Here is a 21,399-nt window from a genome sequence, read left to right as displayed (position 1 = left end):
GTCTTCCACAGCATGACCTCAGAGCTTCAGTGACATGCCCAAATCTCTGATATCCCTAATGATATATAATTGACTACACACCATAAGCTAGGCACTAGCTACACACCATAAGCTAGGCACTGTGCTAGGTAAAACATCTCATTTAATCGTACTGATACTTTTATGGGATTAAAACCCCATTTCAGAGAGGAGGGAATGGAGGCCCAGAAATTTTAAATAACTTTTTAACATCACACAGCTGGAAGGAATTGGAGCAGGTGTTCATATCCAAGCCTACCTGAATCCAGAGCCCTTACTTGTCCCTCTGCTGTGCAAAACTTCATGTTTTTTATGTTTAGTTTATACCACCTCTCTGAATAAAGCTCTCTTTCAGTTCCTAAATACTTTGTAACAAAGGATAGTTTTTGTTGCTGTGTAAGTATTTCGTCCAAGTTTCAGCAGGAAAAAAGAAAGCCTGGCTTTAATCTAGTAATAAAAATATGAGGAAATAGGATAATTTATGTACTTAACAAGCAGGCATCATAGCATTATATCCATCAGTACATTAATGTGTATCTCTAACAGATAAAGAATTTTTCTTTACTATAACAACAATATTGTCATCATAGTCAACAAAATTAAAAAGGTAATGCTTGGTCCATGTCCAGTTTTCCCCAGCTATCTCAGAAATATCATTTTGGAATTAATTTGTTTGAATCAAGGAAGATGAGCTATTTTTAATATGTAGTAGTCTCTAATAAAACCCCCTCAGTACTCTTTGCATTAATGGTTGCCGTATTACTCATCAGCAACTTCTTCGAGAGATGCAGCAGATGGCCAGTCGTCCCTTTGCCTCTGTAAATGTCGCCTTGGAAACAGATGAAGAGCCTCCTGATCTTATTGGGGGGAGTATAAAGGTGAGATTGTATTTCAAAAGTCCCTGTAACTTATCAAACCTCATGCTTCTCAGTGTGAGGAACCAGAGAGGGCAAGAGCCTCATTCTGTTACCTCTTACTTTGTCCTCTCTGTTTCTTCTTAGCAATAAGTCAGCACTGAAACTGTCAGCTATTGTCTTGCTTTCATTTTCCAATATTTGTTTCATGTTGTTAAGCAGTCTTATATTCAGGGAATTTTAAAATTTAAATAACTTGTCTGGTATTCTTTTAAGTTTTATGTGGCATAATACTTGAAAATTTGAAAATAACTGAATTGAACCATTGTCCTTTGTAAGTATTTAGGGGATTTTTTTTAAATGGGGAAAAGTTATAACTGACTGTGAATTCTGTGGAAAATAAAGAATTCTAACACCTCCACCATTATGAAGAAAATAGTAAGACTTTCTTTTTTAACAAAATGATGAAATAGTTCAGATACCATTAGGAAACAATTATATGTCTATGGAGATATATACACAGACACATATATGTATGTATATGTGTGTGTGTGTATGTGCGCATGTATGTCCTAACATACTTACTGAAGCATTACTGACCTTACAGGAAGTATGTGAGATTTCCAGGGATTGTTTTCCTTTCCTCCTCCAGAAAAGAATAAACCATGAACCCAAACCACAACCATGCATGGTCTAAAGTGGTTCTAGATGGGTAAGATACCATGTCTCTCAGTTGAAGTAGATGTGGATCCTGACTGAGGAAAAATACACCCAATTCAGCCATTCAGGAGTCCCACAGATCAAGACCACAGAATCAGTGGTCACCAAGGACGAATGAGTAAGAATCAGCAGAAACAACAGAATTGACATCTAATGAATATGATATAGCTCTGTATGAAATGTTTAAAGAACTGAAAGATGGAATCATAAAGATGAGGAAGCCATAAGAGTCAAGAATGGCCAAGCAGACCTGAAAAAGAACCAAATGGAACTGTTAGAGAAATGGAAAATACAGTAGTTGAAATTTTTTAAAGACTCAGATTACATGTTAAACAGCACATCAGAGACAAGTGAGGAAAGAGCTTTTGAACTGGAGGATGACTCTGAAGAAATTACACAGAATGTAGAACAAAGAGATGAGAAGATGGAAAAATATGACAGATAATAAGAATATGGAGGATAGAATGAGAAGATCTAACATATATATTACAGTCCCAGAACAAATGAATGGAGGAAAGGCAGTTTTCAAAGAGCTGAGAATTTTCCAGAACTGATGGGAGATACAATTATTCAGACTCTAACAAAATGTAAGCAAGAGTAAGGAAAGAAAGCAGAGGAAAGGTAGGAGAGAAAAGAAAACTACAGTTGGATTTATCCTAGTGAAACTGTGGAACTTCAAAGACAAAGAGAACATCTTAAAATTAGCCAGGACAGAAAAAGATCAGTACAATGTGGAAAAGTTGGAACCCTCGTGTACTGTTGGTGGGAATGAAAATGATGCAGCTACTGTGGGAAACAGTATTTCTCTTCCTCAGAAAAGCAAAAATAGAATTATGTACGATCTAATAATCCCATTTCTCAATATATACCCTGAAGAATTGAAGGCAGAGTTTTGACAATGTATTTGTACACCATGTGCATAGCAGCTTCATTCATAGTAGCTAAAAGCTGGAACCAACCCAGGTGTTCATTGACATAGGAATGGATAAACAGAATATGGTATATACATACAACGGAGCTTCACTCAGCCTTAAAAAGGAAAGAAACTCTGACCCATGTTACATATATGAACATAGATGAACCTTAAAGACATTATGCTAAGTGAAAGAAGCCAGTCACAAAAAGACAAACACTGTATGATTTCACTTATGAGAGCTACCTTGAGTAGTCAAATTCCTAGAAAATAGAATGATGGTTGCCAAGGTCTGGGGAGAGGAAGGAAGGGGGATTTGCAATTTGATGGGTATAAAATTTTAGTTTTCCAAGATGGAGTTTGGGAAATAGATGGTGGTGATGGTTGCACCATATAACACTACTAAAATGTATACCTAAATAATGGTTTAAGATAGGGACTTTCCTGGTGGTCCAGTGGCTAAGACTCCGTGTTCCCAATACAGTGGGCCTGGGTTCCATCCCTTGTCAGGGAACTATAGTAGTCCCTCATGCTGCAACTAAAAATGTGCTTGGTGCAACTAAGAGTTCAATTGGCACAACTAAAAGATCCCGCGTGTTGCAACAAAGACCAAAGATCTTGCTTGCTGCAACTAAGACCTGATGCAGCCAAAGAAAGTGCTTTAAAAAAAAAAATGGTTAAGATAATGCTTTTTATGTCATGTGTATTTTCAGTTCAGTTTCTCAGTTGTGTCTGAGTCTTTGCAACGCCATGGACTGCAGCACACCAGGCTTCCCTGTCCATCACCAACTCCTGGAACTTGCCCAAACTCATGTCCATCGAGTCAGTGGTGCCATCCGACCATTTCATCCTCTGTCGAACCCTTCTCCTCCTGCCTTCAATCTTTCCCAGCATCAGGGTCTTTTCCAATGAGTCAGTTCTTCACATCAGGTGGCCAAATTTTTGGAGCTTCAGCTTCAGCTTCAGCATCAGTCCTTCCAATGAATATTCAGGACTGATTTCCTTTAGGATTGACTGGTTTGATCTCCTTGCAGTCCAAACATCTAGAAAAACATCTATTTCTGTTTTATTGACTACACCAAAGCCTTTGACTGTGTGGATCACAACAAACTGTGGAAAGTACTTAAAGAGATGGGAATACCAGACCACCTGACCTGCCTCCTAAGAAATCTGTATGCAGGTCAAGAAGCAACAGTTAAAACTGGACATGGAACAACAGACTGGTTCCAAATCAGGAAAGGACTACATCAAGGCTCTATATTGTCACCCTGCTTATTTAACTTATATGCAGAGTACATCATGCAAAATGCCAGGCTGGATGAAGCACAAGCTGGAATCAAGATTGCCAGGAGAAATATCAATAACCTCAGATATGCAGATGACACCACTCCTAATGGCAGAAAGTGAAGAACTAAAGAGCCTCTTGATGAAGGTGAAAGAGGAGAGTGAAAAAGTTGGCTTAAAACTCAGCATTCAGAAAACTAAGATCATGGCATCTGGTCCCATCACTTCATGGCAAATAGATAGGGGAAATGATAGAAACAGTGAGAAGCTTGATTTTTTGGGGGGCTCCAAAATCACTGCAGATGGTGACTGCAGCCATGAAATTTAAAGATGCTTGCTCCCTGGAAGAAAAGCTATGACCAACCTAGAAAGCATGTTAAAAAGCAGAGACATTACGTTGCCAACAAAGGCCCATCTAGTCAAAGCTATGGTTTTTCCAGTAGTCATGTATGGATGTGAGAGTTGAACTATAAAGAAAGCTGAGCGCTGAAGAATTGATCCTTTTGAAGTGTGGTGTTGGAGAAGACTCTTGAGAGTCCCTTGGAATGCAAGGAGATCCAACCAGTCAATCCTAAAGGAAATCAGTTCTGAATATTCATTGGAAAGACTGATGGTGAAGCTGAAGCTCCAATACTTTGACCACATGATGCAAAGAACTGACTCATTTGAAGAGACCTTGATGAAGGGTTGAAGGCAGGAGGAGAAGGGGATGACAGAGGATGGGATGGTTGGATGACATCACCGACTCAATGGACTTGAGTTTGAGTAAGCTCTGGCAGTTGGTGATAGACAGGGAAACCTGGTGTTTGCAGTCCCTGGGGTCACAAAGAGTTGGACACAACTGAGCAACTGAACTGAACTCTGCATATAAGTTAAATAAGCAGGGTGACAATATAGAGCCTGACACACTCCTTTCCTGATTTGGAACCAGTCTGTTGTTCCATGTCCAGTTCTAACTGTTGCTTCTTGACCTGCATACAGATTTCTCAGGAGGCAGGTAAGGTGGTCTGGTATTCCCGTCTCTAGGAATTTTCCACAGTTTGTTGTGATCCACACAGTCAAAGGCTTTGGTGTATTCAATAAAGCAGAAGTAGATGTTTTTCTGGAGATCTGTTGCTTTTTTGTTGATCCAAAGGATATTGGCAATTTGACCTCTGATTCCTCTGCCCTTTCTAAATCCAGCTTGAACATCTGGAAGTTTACAGTTCACATACCATTGAAGCCTGGCTTGAAGAATTTTGAGCATTACTTTGCTAGCGTGTGAGATAAGTGCAATCTCACTCATCTTATGCCTTGGAGGCCAGATAGAATGAAAACCACAATCACAGAAAACTAATCTAACTGGTCACATGAGCCACAGCCTTGTCTAACTCAGTGAAACTATGAGCCATGCCATGCATGGACCCCCAAGACAGACAGGTCATGGTGGAGAGTTCTGACAAAATGTGGTCCACTGGAGAAGGGAATGGCAAACCACTTCAGTATTCTTGCCTTGAGAACCCCATAAACAGTATGAAAAGGCAAAAAGGTATGGCACTGAAAGATGAACTCCCAGGTTGATAGGTGCCCAATATGCTACTGGAGAAGAGTGGAGAAATAACTCCAGAAAGATTGAAAAGACAGAGCCAAAGAGAGACACCCTCTTCCAACAACATGAGAAGAGTCTACACATGGACATCATCTGATAGTCGATACTGAAATCAGATTGATTATATTCTTTGCAGCCAAAGATGGAGAAGCTCTATTCAGCAAAACAAGACCAGGAGCCGACTGTGGCTCAGATCATGAACTCCTTGTTGCAAAATTCAGACTTAAATTGAAGAAAGTAGGGGAAACCACTAGACCATCCAGGCATAACCTAAATCAAATCCCTTATGACTATACAGTGGAAGTGACAAATAGATTCAAGGAATTAGATCTGATAGACAGAGTGCATGAAGAACTATGGATGGAGGTTTGTGACGTTGTATAGGAGGCAGTGATCAAGACCATCCCCAAGAAAAAGAAATGCAAAAAGACAAAAGGGTTGTCTGAGGCAGCCTTAAAAATAGCTGAGAAGAGAAGCTAAAGGCAAAGGAGAAAAAGAAAGATATACCCATTTGAATGCAGAGTTCCAAAGAATGGCAAGGAGAGATAAGAAAGCCTTCCTCAGAGATCAGTGCAAAATAGAGGAAAGAAATAGAATGGGAAAGACTAGAGATCTCGTCAAGAAAATTAGAGGTACCAAGGGAACATTTCATGCAAAGATGGGCTCGATAAAGGACAGAAATGGTATGGACATAACAGAAGCGGAAGATATTAAGAAGTGGCAAGAATACACAGAAGAACTACACAAAAAAGAGCTTCACTACCCAGATAATCATGATGGTGTGATCACTCATCTAGAGCCAGACATCCTGGAATGTGAAGTCAAGTGGGCCTTAGGAAGCATCACTACGAACAAAGCTAGTGGAGGTGATGGAATTCAGTTGAGCTATTTCAAATTCTAAAAGATGATACTGTGAAAGTGCTGCACTCAATATGCCAGCAAATTTGGAAAACTCAGCAGTCGCCACAGGACTGGAAACAATCAGTTTTCATTCCAATCTTAAAGAAAGGCAATGCCAAAGAATGTTCAAACTACCACACAATTGCACTCATCTCACACACTAGCAAAGTAATGTGTATTTTACCACATTAAAAAATAACTAAGGGGAAAAAGTTTACTACAAAGGAATGACAAAGTGACAGCTGACTTCCCAGACGCTACAAGTATTGAAAGAGAACTGCCAGCCTCAAATAGTGTACCCAGTACCTACCTTTCAAGAACAAGGATAAAATCAAGATGTCTTCAGACTGCAGGGAAAACTGAGTACTTGCCACCAACAAACCTGTATGAAAGAAATATATAAAGGATGTGCTAGAAAGGGGGCCAATTACCCCAGGAGGGTGGAATAAGAAGCAGTAGTGAGTAAATCAGCTGATAAACCTCTGTAAATCTAAGAAAATATTGTCCTGATAAAATAGTGATCATTTGTGGGATTGAGAAGAATAGACGAGCCTTAGTAACACCCCATGTCACTCAGCAGCCTGCAGCACAGCCAGTAAAACACTGTCTTGAATTTCTTGTCAAGAGCCACACACTCACCTTCTGGCCGTTTGTGCTGTGTGTTCTTCATCGGCCTTCTTCATCTTCCAGCATCTTTTAATAATGGGCAGCTGTCTCAGACTCAGTCTTTGGGCCTCTCCTCACATCTTTTACATCTGCACCTTTGGTTATTGCCTTAGTCTGTTCAGGCTGTTAACAACAAAATATCAGAGACTGGGTAGCTTACAAACAATAGAAATTAATTTCTCATAGATCTGGAGCCTGGGAAATCCAAGATCAAGGTACTGGCAGATGAGTGTCTGATGAAGGCTTGCTTTCTGGTTCATAGAAGGCACCTTCTAGCTGTAATTTTTTTTTTTTTTTTTTTTGCCATACCACCCAACTTGCACAGAATGTTAGTTCCCCAACCAGGGATTGAACCTGGGCCCTCAGCAGTAAAATACAGAGTCCTAACCACTGAACCATCAGGGAATTCCCTCTAGCTGTAGTTTTACATGGTAGAAGGGGTGAGGGAGCTCTCAGGGTCTCTTTTCTAAGGGCACTAATCCCATTCGTCCTGATCATCTCCCAAAGGACCCACTTCCAAATATTAACATTAGGTGTTAAAATTTAACATGAATTTTGGGAGTACATGAATATTCAGACAATAGCAATCTTTTTATTCGTTGTGGATGTAAACACCCTGAGCTCACCACTCAAACTCTCCTGTGAGTGTCCAACTCATATATCAGGTTGCTGGCTCAGTATTCCCACTTGGATGTCTTAATAAGCATCTGAACAAACTTAACATGTTCAAAACAAGAGACTGTTCCCCACACCTGCTCCTCTGGCATAACTTCCCCAACTCAATATGTTCTAGTTGCTCAGTCCAAAATCATCCTTGACTTGTCCTTGCTCTCATCCTCACTGGACAGCCCATCTATCAGCAAGTCTTTTTTACTTTATCTTCAAAACTATGTCCTGACTCCTGTGCCACCACTTCCACCACTGTTAGCTATCACCTTGATCTAGGCCACTATCATCTCCCACCTGGGTCATAAGTGATTTCACCACTTCAGCCGTTTTACTCATCTAGTCATTTCTCTGTGCTCCAGTTTCTTCAACCAGTTTGAAGAAACTGATGGCATAATTTTGAAGATGGCCCCCAAGATTCCTCTCTCATGTTTGTTCAATCAAACACTACTTCAGATTCTGCTGTGAAGAGATTTTGCAGAAGTAATTAAAGTCTGAGGGTGGACTTCCCTGATTGCAGTGGATAAGAATCCCCTCCCAATGCAGGAACATGGGTTTGATCCCTGATGCAGGAAGATTCCACGTACTGTGGAGCAACTAAGCCCATGAGCCACAATTACTGAAGCCTGCATGCTATAGGGCCTGAGAGCCACAGCTAAATTGTTTTTTTAAAAGTCTGAGGGTAGTTGACATTAATATATAGGGAACACTTTCTCTGACTGGTGGCAGAAGAGGAACCATGAGAAGTACTTGAGCACTGTCACTGGTTTCATGCTGGAGAGACCTTGTGAAGAGGAATATGAGTGGCCTCCAAAAGAAGAATGGCCCTTGGCTAACTGCTAGCCAGGAAATGGGGACTTCACACCTAGAGCCTGGAGGAGCTAGATTCTGCCAGCAACTTGAATGAGTCTTGAAGCTGGTTCTTCCCCAGGGCCTCCTGGTAGGAGTGGAACCCAGCTGATAACTTGAGTTCCACCTTCTGAAGATAAGATCTGAGACCCTCAGAACCTTTGTGAGATAGACTTGAGAATTCTTCCTGAACTGAGTGGGGGCTTCCCTGATAGCTCAGTTGGTAAAGAATCCGCCTGCAATGCAGGAGACCCTGGTTCGATTCCTGGGTCTTGAAGATCTGCTGGAGAAGGGATAGGTTACCCACTCCAATATTCTGACCTGGAGAATTCCATGGACTGTATAGTTCATGGGGTCACAGTCAGACACGACTGAGTGACTTTTACTTTCCAGAACTGATAGAAGACATAAACAGGACCTATATCCCTAAGCAGAGAACCCTACAGAGCTCTCACCCGGACTTCTGACCTAAAAAACTGAGATAATAAATAGGTGCTATTTTAAGCTCCAGAGTTTGTGATTTGTTTGATGTTTCATAACAATAGAAACTAACGAAGGGGTGTCTTTAGAAATCACATGGAGTAAGAAGGTGTTTCTTAGGGAACACCATTTTAGGTCATTCTTTGTTTTCTTCCACCAGACTGTTCCCAAGCCCATTGCCCTGGAGCCATGTTTTGGCAACAAAGCTGCTGTCCTCTCTGTGTTTGTGAGGCTCCCTCGAGGCCTCGGTGGAATCCCTCCTCCTGGGCAGTCCGGTGAGTAGATGACAATTATTGACAAATGAGGGTTATGTGTTAGATGTGTGAAGACTCCTTCATGTTCATAGGGAACTTGGTTATAAAAGTGATATTGCATTCAGGCAGACCTAGGAAACATTGCAGGTTTGGTTCCAGAAAACTGCAGTAAAGCAAGTATCACAAGGAAGTGAGTCACACGAATTTTTGTTTTCCCAGCATACATCTGTTATGTCTGTATTATACTGTAGTCTGTTGAGATGCAACAGCATTATGTCTAAAAAGACACGGTTCCTCATTCATTTAATTTAAAAATATTACTAAAAAATACTATTATCTGACAATGCAAGGTTGCCATAAACCTTCAATTTTTAAAAAAAACACCACCACAGTTATCTGTGAGCACAATAAAATGAGGTATACCTGTAGTGCCTGCCTCGTGTCATTGTGAGGATTTGGAAAGATGATCCCATTGCCCCTGTATTCCTTAACCCCTCTTTCTAAGGTCACCATTCCTTCCTGGAAAATATCTGGATCTCCTCACTTCATCAGCCTCCTTAGCCTGCTTCCAGCCAAACCTTCCTTTGCCACCAATGCGTCCTCCCCACCGGCTGTGTTGTTCCTTTACTTTCTCTTTCATTGCTGTCCCTTAACTGAGGCTTTCTCCCTCTGTGCTCCACACACTGTTCCTCAGTCGTCTTACTTCATGGCTTCCAGCTGGCTCCTTCAAGCTAGTGGTTCTCAAATTGGTATTTCTAGCATTACTGTAGCACCTATTTTCACTGTTCTGTTTCCTTCCCAGCCCTTATCATCAATTTAGTTGCAGTGAATGTATAACTCTTATTTTTATTCTTCTTTTTTCATGTAACTATCTTAAACATTTTTATAACTTAGTATATATAATATCTTACCCGTTTTTTACAGCTACTCCATCAAATACATGAATCATAATTTAGATAAACATTCTTTAACTGTTGAACACAAAGGAAATGTGGAATACAGTTTGGGAAGTATCTTGATTAATCATGGAGTACTTTGAAGGGATGCCTCAAATAATAGAAATGGTTTAGTTAGCTTTCAGTTGCAGTGATCCTGCAGGCCTCAGGTCTGGGTCTGTGGTGTTCTCATGAGGGAGGACATTAGACATGGCCAGGTCAGGGTTTATTGTCTTCATGTCATAAGTGAATGGCTTGATTTGCCCTCATCTAGGGATTTCTGTTGGAGAAGGCAATGGCACCCCACTCCAGTACTCTTGCCTGGAAAATCCCATGGACGGAGGAGCCTGGAAGGCTGCAGTCCATGGGGTCGCTGAGGGTCAGACACGACTGAGCGACTTCACTTTCACTTTTCACTTTCATGCATTGGAGAAGGAAATGGCAACCTACTCCAGTGTTCTCACCTGGAGAATCCCAGGGACGGGGGAGCCTGGTGGGCTGCCGTCTCTAGGGTCGCACAGAGTCAGACACAACTGAAGCGACTTAGCAGCGGCAGCAGCAGCAGGGATTTCTGTGAGTTGAGCCCCTAACTTGGCCTTGTCCATGTCAAGGGCAGAAGGGCCCGTTGACGTGATGCTCTGGAGCAGTGTCTTCTGTCAGTGCCCAGCTAAGCAGACACTGACTGGTGCTCCCTGAAGGCAAGGTGCTGGGGGTGCAGGGGTGACAGACATGCGGCACTGTGGCCTTCCCTGCTCCAAACTTTGCCTGACGTGTCCCAATCTGATGAAGACCTGCTGCTCCCTGCTTGAGACCTACCAGTAGGATGGAGCCATCTCTGCCACCCCCTTCTCTATTTCCCCATTTTATTTATTTATTTTTATTAAAGTATAGTTGATTTATAAGATTATATTAGCCTTTCAGGTGGGATCCAATATTTTTAATAGACTGTACTACATTTAAAGTTATTACAAAATAATGGCTAGTCTCCTTTCCAGTCTCTACACCTTAAGGTTCCTTGTGCCAAACCCAAGGCTTTTTTTCTCTTTCAGTGTGAGTTTATATTCCCCAATATTAAGTAACCTCTACCTTCTGTCTTTCCCAGGTTCATATCTCTAATTCTGTTCTCTTCACCAAGCTTCATACTCAGTTATTAGATTGCCTACATGACCTGTCCACTTGTGCTTCAGTTCAGTTCAGTCGCTCAGTCGTGTCTGACTCTTTGCGACCCCACGAATTGCAGCATGCCAGGCCTCCCTGTCTATCACCAACTCCTGGAGTTTACCCAAACTCATGTCCATCAAGTTGGTGATGCCATCCAGCCATCTCATCCTCTGTCATCCCCTTCTCCTCCTGTCCCCAATCCCTCCCAGCATCAGGGTCTTTTCCAATGAGTCAGCTCTTCGCATGAGGTGGCCAAAGTATTGGAGTTTCAGCTTCAGCATCAGTCCTTCCAATGAACACCCAGGACTGATCTCCTTTAGGATAGACTGGTTGGATCTCCTTGCAGTCGAAGGGACTCTCAAGAGTCTTCTCCAACACCACAGTTCAAAAGCATCAGTTCTTCAGCACTCAGCTTTCTTCACAGTCCAACTCTGACATCCATACATGACCACTGGAAAAACCATAGCCTTGACTAGATGGACCTTTGTTGGCAAAGTAATGTCTCTGCTTTTGAATATGCTGTCTAGGTTGGTCATAACTTTCCTTCCAAGGAGTAACGACTTTTAATTTCATGGCTGCAATCACCATCTGCAGTGATTTTTGAGCCCCCCAAAATAAAGTCTGACACTGTTTCCAGTGTTTCCCCATCTATTTGCCATAAAGTGATGGGACCAGATGCCATGATCTTAGTTTTATGAATGTTGAGCTTTAAGCCAACTTTTTCACTCTCCTCTTTCAGTTTCATCAAGAGGCTTTTGAGTTCCTCTTCACTTTCTGCCATAAGGGTGGTGGTCATCTGCATATGAAGTTATTGATATTTCTCCCAGCAATCTTGATTCCAGCTTGTGCTTCCTCCAGCCCAGCGTTTCTCATGATGTACTCTGCATAGAAGTTAAATAAGCAGGGTGACAATACACAGCCTTGATGTACTCCTTTTCCTGTTTGGAACCAGTCTGTTGTTCCATGTCCAGTTCTAACTGTTGCTTCCTGACCTGCATATAGGTTTCTCAAGAGGCAGGTCAGGTGGTCTGGTATTCCTATCTCTTTCAGAATTTTCCACAGTTTATTGTGATCCACACAGTCAAAGGCTTTGGCATAGTCAATAAAGCAGAAATAGATGTTTTTCTGGAACTCTCTTGCTTTTTTCAGGTTTATCAAACCTAAAATGTCCAGAATGGAGCTTACGTCTTTCCAGCCAGTTTGGTCATTTGATCTCCATCTCAATAAAGGAATTCACTTTACTGAGGAATTTAGCCAGTTGCTCAAGTTAGAAACTGAAGCTAAAGAGTCATCCTAGGCAGTCCTCACCTCTCTATGTATAATTCATGGGCAAGTTCTGCTAGTTCTGCACCTGGAGTCTCACTCTTCCACTTTGTTTCATTTACTCTGCCACATCTCCAATCTAGTCTCAGCTGCCATCTCTCTCCTGTAGTCAGCTGCTTCTACCCTTGACCTCTAAAATCACAGCCCCGCCCCCCGACCCCCACATCCAAGCCATTCTTCTGTAGCTAAAACCATTCTTTCAATAAATAAAGAATGGTTATATGTTCCTGTGCTATACAGCCTATCCTTGTTGCTTCTGTTTGATACATAGTAGTTTGTATCTCTTAATCCTATACCCCTGTCTTGCCCCTGCCTTCCCTCTCACCACTCGTGACCAGCACTTTGTTCTCTATATCTGTGAGTCTGTTTCATTATATATGTATTTATTTGTTCTCTTAGATTCCACATATAAGTAAAAACCTGGAGTATTTCTCTTTCTTTGTCTGACTTCACTAGGTGTAATAATCTCTAGGTTTTTTCATATTATTGCAAATGGCAGAATGTCATTCCATTTTATAATTGAGTGGTATTCCATTGTGTTTGTGTGTGTGTGGGTGGGTGTGTATACGCACACCACACCTTCATATCCATTCATCTATGTATGGATACTTAGGCTGCTTCCGTTATCTTGGCTGTTTTGAATAAAGCTGTGACCATTGTGTGAACATTCAGGTGCATGTATCTTTTTGAATTAGTATTTTTGTTTTGTTTGGATGTATACTCAGGAATGGAATTACTGGATCATATGGTAGTTCTACTTTTAGTTTTTTGAGGAAATTCGATACTGTTTTCCACAGAGGCTTCACCAGTTTACATTCCCACCAACAGTATACAAGGGCTCCTTTTTCTCCAAATCTTCACTGACATTTGTTATTTGTGGTCTTTCTGTTGGAGCCATTCTGACAGATGGGAGATGATACCGCATCGTGGTTTTGATTTGCATTTTCCTTATGATTAGTGATGTTGAGCAACTTTTCATGTGCCTGTCGGCCATCTCTATGCTGCTTGTTATCTTCTTTGGAAAATGTTCAGGTCTTCTATTTTTTTAATTGGGTTGTTTGGTTTTTTGTTGAATTTATGAGCTGTTTGTATATTTTAGATATTAACCCCTTATTGGTCATATGATTTTCAAATATTTTCTCCCATTTGGTAGGTTGTCTTCATTTTCTCAGGGTTTCAAGGAAAGTTAAAAAAAAAATTAAAGTTTAATTAGGTCACATTTATTTGTTTGCTTTTATCTCTTGCCTTATTGACAGATCCAAAGAAATAGTGCTACAATTTACATAGAGTGTTCTACCTATGTTCTCATCTGGGGTCTTTATGGTTTCAGGTTTTACATTTGGGTCTTTATATATGTGGTGTGAGGAGATGTTCTGATCTCATTCTTTTATGTGTAGCTGTCTAGTTTTCCCAGAACCACTTACTTACAGAACAGATTTTTCTCCATATATTTTTCTCCGTATATTCTTGCCTTCTTTTTCATAGATTAATTGACCATAAGTGCATGAATTTATTCTCTGTTTTTTATTCTCTCATGGCTCTCTATTCTGTTCCACTGATCTGTGTGTCTGTTTTTCTGGGGAAACCATGCTGTTTTGATTACTCTAGCTTTTTAGTGTAGTCTGAAGTCAGGGAGCATGATATCTCAAGCTTCATTCTTTTTTTCTTTTTTATGAAATTGCATTGGCAAATCAGGGTCTTGTGGTTCCATATAAATTTTAGGATTATTTGTTTTAGTTCTGTGGGAAATGTCATGGTTATTTTGATAGGGGCTGGCTTAACTCTGTAGATTGCTTTAGATAATATGGACATTTTAATAGTATTCTTCTAGTTCAAGAACATGGGGTGTCTTTTCATTTCTTTGTATTATTTTCAGATTTCTTTGTAAATGTTTTATAGTTACCAGATTAAAAGTCTTTGGTTAAGTTTATTCTTAGGAATTTTATTTTGTTTGATGTGATTTTAAACGAGATTATTTTCTTGCTAGTTCAATTATTAGTGTATAGAAAAGCAATAGATTTCTGTGTATTAATCTTGTATTCTACAACTTCACTGAATTCATTTATTCTAATAGTTTTTTGGTGGAGACTTTAGGTTTTTCTGTATATAGTATCTTATGTGCAGATAACAGTTTTCTTCCCTTCCACTCTGGGTGTCTTTTCTTTTCTGATGACTGTGACGAGGATTTACCCCTACTTTAAACAGTGCCCTTCTCTGGACTCCCAAAGCCCCTGGCTCTGTCTTTGCTATAACAGTGGTCACTGGTGTGGATTCCCCACTGCATGCCAGGTACTAAACCTGGCACTTAAAAGCTGCTCAGCAGGTGGAGTAAGAAACTCCTCTAGCATGGCTCCTGGAGGCCTCAACAGGGCTATGAGCCTGTCTGGCCTTTTCACAAACATAGGAACCCAACTTCCCCAGGATTGTGCCTTCCCTAGTGAACATCGAGTTAATCAATTACCAATACAGAAGGGAGAATGGACTCACCAGTCCCCAAAGCAAAAGCGGTAATGGAGGTGAAAAGCCAGCTACCATTCTACAACTTGCCATTAGTTCACTCACTGACTCCTCACACAAGCCTGTGCTGTTCCCCATTTACAAATGAGGAAACTGAGGCACTGGGAGGTTAAAGAACCTTGCTTATTCCAAAGTCTGGCCCCAGAGTCTATCCTAACTCTTATTGTGGTATAGATATCAAAATAATAATAGTTCTAGCTGGGCAACGTGGGATGAATCTGAATTTCATCATAAATAGTGCAGCTTTTTTTGGAGAAAACGACAGGTGAAACTTGAAAGCATGTCTGCAGTCTTACTTAAATGCTCCACCACCAGGCAGAGCACTTTGGTTGGTTGATCTGCTGGAAAGTAAGGTACTGCTTTTATGTAAAAAGGGGAGAGGAGGAAAATATGTATGTGTACAAATAAACCCTGAAAGAACATATACAAACTAACAAAAGCAGTTACTCTGATGGAAGGGGGGAATATAGAGGGAGATACAGGTTAAAAGTAAGGTTTTTCCCGTGTATATACTTTATTTATTGTGCCATGGGAATGTAAAAAGAAAGTTTTTCAATTATTTTCTAAATAAAAGCAAGTTGTTCCTGTGTTCCTTCTTTGGGTTCTCCCAAGGGCTCGCAGTGGCCAGTGCCCTGGTGGACATTTCTCAGCAGATGCCAGTCGTCTACAAAGAGAAGTCAGGAGCAGTGAGAAACCGAAAACAGCAGCCCCCTGCGCAGCCTGGGACCTGCATTTGATGCTGGGGCCGGGACTCCCTGTGAGCAAGGAGTGGCGTGCCAGAGCCGTCTGCCAGGAGGGAGCAGGCAGGGAGAAGATGCTATGCGGGGCTGAAGACTGGAAACCCTCGAATCATCCACCTCCTCTGCATGTTCACAAGCTTTCTTTGACAGTTTCTCCCATCTGTACTCCAGCATCTAACCTTTTACTTTCGTATAGGAAATAATTGATTTCGTTACAGGTCCGGGGTGATCCAGTTGTTGCTGGAGGAGGCCGGTGTAGAGCGAGTGAGAGAGCTAGGAATGACACTCAGGTTCACTTGTGGAAAACTGTCCTTGGGACTGTCTCAACTGTGCAAAAAACAAAGATGTAGTGTTTACAAGTAGACATTTATCATCAGTCATTCTTGAATGTGGTCTTTTAAAAACTAGTCAGATGAATTAACTTTTCATCTGAAGCCTGCTATCTTTTTTAAAAGATGTGCTATTTATTCTTGCACGATTTAGGCAAATATCTCTCTTCCAGGGAGTAACTTTTTTTCTAGTTGAGAATTAATAATGGTCCATCTCTTTTGAATCATAAGATAGAAGGGGGCTATTTTAAATGTCAAGGTCAGCAGTGTTACTTGGAATGTAAACTGATGTAATATGTAGTTTTCTGTAGCAACGTGATTAATTTAGTCTTAATCCATTTGAGGTTCTCTCTCTCTCTCCCTCCCTATCCTTCTCTTTCCTCTTTACCTCTCTCTGTCTCTCTGTCTCTGCCACTCACGCTCTCTCTCTCTCACACACACACACTAAGTGCCTAGACTTTAAATAGATCTAGCAATTGGAAAGTTAGTAAGCATAAGTTTTTACATAATTGCATTCCTACATTCTTAGAAAACTTAAACAGCTATCATTGGCAATCTGCTCTTTTATAAAATCTAATTTGCAGCCAGGAAGGTTTTCTCACCCCAAGAAACATTTAATGTAGCAGGGATTGAGAGGAAAGCAGAAAGGACCTAACTGTGAATGCTCCTGTTTTTCAAAAAGGACACTAGGCATGTTCCCATGTGCCTCCCTGCCCCAGACTTGGCCTAATGTTTGCTTCAGCCCCTCTGGCCACTCCTGCCCAGGCACTGCAGAGGGAGGGGCTTGCTCATGTTACATGTCTCCCTTGAGCTGAAAAGAGCATGACAGCACTTGGGACCCCTTGATCAAAGAACAGCATTTGTTTCTGTAGCCTGTGTAAGGTGGTGGGTCATTCTTCATTCCCAGGCTGCAGGTGGAGTGCCAGGAGAGGCTCGGTCTCCTGTTGTCAGGCAGAACCTGCCCAAAGCCTGGAGAGCAGCCTGGAGCTGTTGGTCCTCTTTCCCCCAGGAGGGACCCAGGCCTCCCATGCTCCCTCCTAGATTCAAGGGGTGGCTGTGGGGAGGGCAGTGAGTACTGATAAGGATGAAAAGCATGAGAAAAATGGACAAGGAGAGAAAACCATGCCAAATGAAGTGACCAAATTGAAGTCGTGACCAAATTGAAGTGGGGTAGGGCAGTCCCTGCTCGTCTCCCCAGGCCACTGCCGGGATGTCGTGTTGTCCTGTCCGTGGTGCTCTGTATTCTGGCATTATGCAGCAGCCTCCCAGGACCTCTCTTCTGCTTCAAAACCCAGGAGTTCTCTAGCATTACCCTGGGGGGAAGGGGGGGTAATGTGCAGTGTGCAGAGGCTCAGGAAGGGTAGACCTTTAGACAACAATGCTCAAGTTTGTGAATTTGGAGAAATTAATACTCAAAAGAGCAAAACTGTGGCATTTCACCTTTATGTGGAGTACCTAGAGAGAGGGAGTATTATCTCTTCCCCAACACTAACCCCTCCCATGAAGAATTGCCTGGAAAGATGTTTTCAAGGATGTCGAACCATAAAACACTGTCTGATGCACAAAACACCTCTACTTTGAGACTTGCCTCTCAAAATGCTGCTTTTTCACAACATTGTTAAAGAGCAGACGGTTCTAGAGAAGATCCCTCCTCTTAGAAGCTCCCTACATCTCTGCTCCAGATCACGGTATCCCCAGAGAGCCTGCCATGGACTGGCCCTTCACCCTGTAATTACCACGAGGCCATTGGAGAGGACCCTCCCACAAAGGAAGTCCTTGTTTGTTCAAAGGACTAGTGTTTGCTTGGCAAAGAAGCCTCCTCCCCATGGTAGTTCCATGCCTTGAAATAATAAGCACCGTGTCCCATAGCCACCTGGTTTTCTTTTTTTCTAAAAGATAATGTTTATTTTTTAAAAGGACGGAAGGAGCAAGTGAAGTTTAATTCTGCTCCGACAGTAGAGAAACAGCTGAATCCAGCTGCTTCTCCTTTGCAGCCAGTAGCAAACAGCTTTCTGCAGGCTTGGGCCAGAAGAAGGGGGTGGCAGGAGAAAGAGGCGCTCAGCTTAGAGCCAGTTACTGAGAGGAAGTCATCTGGAACTTCAGAGCCTGTATGTAAATTAAAATAGTTATGAAAACATAGATATTGCACTTGTACATAACTATACAATAGTGTCCGAATGTTTGGACAGTCAGAGTGTACATAAAACAAAAATATCTTTATGTATTTTTATTAAACATAACGGTGTCCAAGTTTGACCTAATGTGTTTTTGTGCCATATAATGGATATCCAGGCTCAGAGAAGTCCTCGTACAGTGATGATAAAGCCGAGACAGGCATCCCCGTTGTGCCCATGTGTTCAAATGCATCTGGGGCCAGTTGGATAACTTTTAAAGCAGGACTCGTCTGTCAGTGCACGTATGAAAGTGTGGGCAGCGTGTGAAGAGGCTCGCTGGCAGCTGCAGTGTCTTTGTCACTGTCATCAGCTCTGACGTGCATCGTAAATCTTCCTGTCGGCCTCTTGGTGCTGTGGGTAGCCGGGAGTAGACCAGTCTCGTCCTGAGAAACGCTTCTCTTAGACTTAAGATACAAAGACTACACCGTAGATCTAGTCAGATTTTCCAAAAGGGGGTTTTTCAGGCTGCATTTTGTTGTGATTTTGTGTAAATTTTTGATGACCATTTCCTAGGACCATAGTTAACTATACTGCAAACTGGGGGTGGGAGTGGGCAGCTGCTTTGTTGATAATTAGCTCCTCCTGTTTCCCCATGGAGAACCTCACCCTTGCCTCCTGCCCCCTTCCCATACTGTTTGGGGAGAAGTCTTTGTTTCCTGTGAGGATCACCTCTAAATGTGGGAGGAGGTGTGGAGAGAAAGCAACCATATGCTGCCTGAACTAACCTGGAAGAAAAGCAGCCCTGGACAGAGACTGTCAGCATAGGGAAAATACTGGAATATCAGTGGTAAGGCCTGAGGTAACAAGATTGGAGATGCACCAGGAAGTCTGAGGCAAATGGAAAGACCAAAGCGGTATTTTAGAAAAAGACACTTTACCTTTCAGTGCAAATCTTGCTCCTTCAACTTAGTAGAGTGTATTTAGAGATGGGGTGGGAATGATTCAACTATTCACTAAGTACTTCACTGACAACCTAAGCTAACACTGGGGCAGTGACAGATGGAAAAGCAGCTCTTGAGAATTACAGCAGAATCCAGCTCCTCAAACCTGTCATCCCAGGAGACCTTTCCTTGCAGTGGTTTCTGTGAGAATTGGCCCCCTGAGGACAGACCCAGGAAGGCGGAGGGTCTAGCCTTGGACCGTGCACCGGCTCTCAGCCTGAAATGTTTACTCAGTTTACCAAATGGCTCAAACCATAAAAATCACCGTGATGGTTTGTAGATAGCCAAGCCCACCAAGGGATGTTTCCCCTGAGTTGTCCAAATTCATGAACACCCTTCACCTGCAGGGAGGTGATCTGTTGGAGAGGAGAGGAAAACTGGCGCCTTCTCTTTTAAAGGCAATAATGGAATTGACTTTCAATAACTGAATTTGTGCACAAAACATTCTAAACACTAGTGAAGCCTGTTTTGTTGAACTAATTCTGGCTCTGGAAATGTTTTATAGTTATTTACAGTTTTGTTTTGTTCGGGGAGTTTTTGGTTTGGATTCAAGCTTAGTTTGTTAATATGTATAATTTAGCATATATTGCACTCATGTAAATATGGAGTAAGTATTGTAAACTATTTCATTGCTGGGGATTGTGGGTGTTATACATACATTTAGGACTGCAATTTTTTGGTATTTTTTGTATTGTAAAATAACAGCTAATTTAAGCAGGAACAAGAGAACTAGGGGAGGTCTGTGCATTTTAAAAATAAATGTGAAGAACTTGTATATAAACAAGTAAATACTATAATATGAACTTCCTTCTGAAATAAAAGTAGATCTGATAAAAATGTGGGTTTTCTTCTGAGTGTTTGTGTTTTGTTTCACTTGTTTTTACAGTTTGGTCAACAGAACCTTAAGAAAAGGGAGGAAAATGTTTTTAAAAGTTTACCAGTTTTCAGACTGCCTCAGAGGAAGCATTTGGCAGTCTGACAGAGGTGTAAATCAGCAGGTGGGCACCTCAGACACCTCTGGGCAAAACTGGGCCATGAGGTGTGGGAGGAATCCTGAGCAGTTTGTGAGCAGATTTCCCTGTGTCCCCATCATGGCCCTCTTTGCCCTTAACACCCCAGTGCTGGAGACAGAGACTGGTATGCAGGACAGCTCTGCCTGGGCACCATCACGCCTATGCCAGAGCCTTACCGGCTGCCCTTGTTCATTCAGCTTCTTGTCCTCTCGTATGTGTGCTTAGTCACTCTGTTGTGTCCGACTCTGTGACCCCATGGACTGCAGCCCACCAGGCTTCTCAGTCCATGGGGATTCTCCAGGTAAAAATTCAGGAGTGGGTTGCCATGCCCTCCTCCAGGGGATCTTCCCAACCCAGGGATCGAACCCAGGTCTCCTACATTGCAGGCAGATTCTTTACCAACTGAGCCACCAGGGAAGCCCTGTCCTCTCCGGCTCCTGCTAAATCTCAAGCAGATAGATTTAGTCCTCCACAGCCACAACATTGTCATTGATCTTGAATTTTGATGAAGGTACATATCCATTCACAAACTTGTCTGTACGCCTTCTGTACCTCCAGCCCCACTTTATGCATCTCCTGCCCTCAGAAGAGATTCAGAACAGTCCATTTCAGTGCCCTGATGCTGAGTTCAAAAGGTCTAGAAGTACCTGTGACTGATTCATGTTGATATATGGCAGAAACCAGGACAATATTATGAAGAAGTTATCCTCCAATGAAGAGAAAAAATCAAACTAGGAGTTGGATTTTTTCATCAGGATTGCGGTTCGCCCTTAAATATGTCATGTACATATACAATTATTTGTGCAGAATGTCTGAGAATTTGAGATTTTGTGTAAAATCTGTGCTGTCATATGTTCTCTCTGTTGTTTTGTTTTTTTAACTGAAGGGACTGAAAATCAATGTTCTTCATACTTAGTGCAAATAAATCACACTTTTGCATATTAAAAGGGAAAAGGTCTAGAAGGATAAAATCGGCATGAAGAAGTCCAGAAGAGTCCAGAAGAAGCACAAGGAAATGCTATGTTCATACAGGTGAGGGTGGGTGAGGCACCGGGTCCAGGCCAGTAGACTGGA

At 41.9% G+C, this 21,399-nt stretch overlaps 1 protein-coding gene across 2 annotated transcripts in view; it reads left to right on the top strand.

Moving 5' to 3' along the window:
• ATRN (attractin) overlaps positions 1-20,149 on the top strand; it is a 189,442-nt gene extending 169,293 nt beyond the window's left edge. The window contains exons 27-29 of one of the 2 annotated variants that reach the window (XM_070802138.1): positions 789-896; positions 9,099-9,217; positions 15,741-20,149. In XM_070802138.1, coding sequence (XP_070658239.1) covers positions 789-896; positions 9,099-9,217; positions 15,741-16,071 — 558 coding nt within the window. In that variant the 3' untranslated portion in view covers positions 16,072-20,149. The remainder of the gene's footprint in view (positions 1-788; positions 897-9,098; positions 9,218-15,740) is intronic. The other variant, XM_070802136.1, reaches the window with a different exon arrangement.
• The last annotated feature ends 1,250 nt before the right edge of the window (positions 20,150-21,399 follow it).

This window comes from Bos indicus, chromosome 13 (genome assembly GCF_029378745.1).
Source record: "Bos indicus isolate NIAB-ARS_2022 breed Sahiwal x Tharparkar chromosome 13, NIAB-ARS_B.indTharparkar_mat_pri_1.0, whole genome shotgun sequence".
In the NCBI taxonomy this organism is placed as follows: domain Eukaryota; kingdom Metazoa; phylum Chordata; class Mammalia; order Artiodactyla; family Bovidae; genus Bos; species Bos indicus.
Note: the sequence above shows the minus strand (reverse complement) of the source record. Positions and strands in the feature narration are given on the sequence as shown.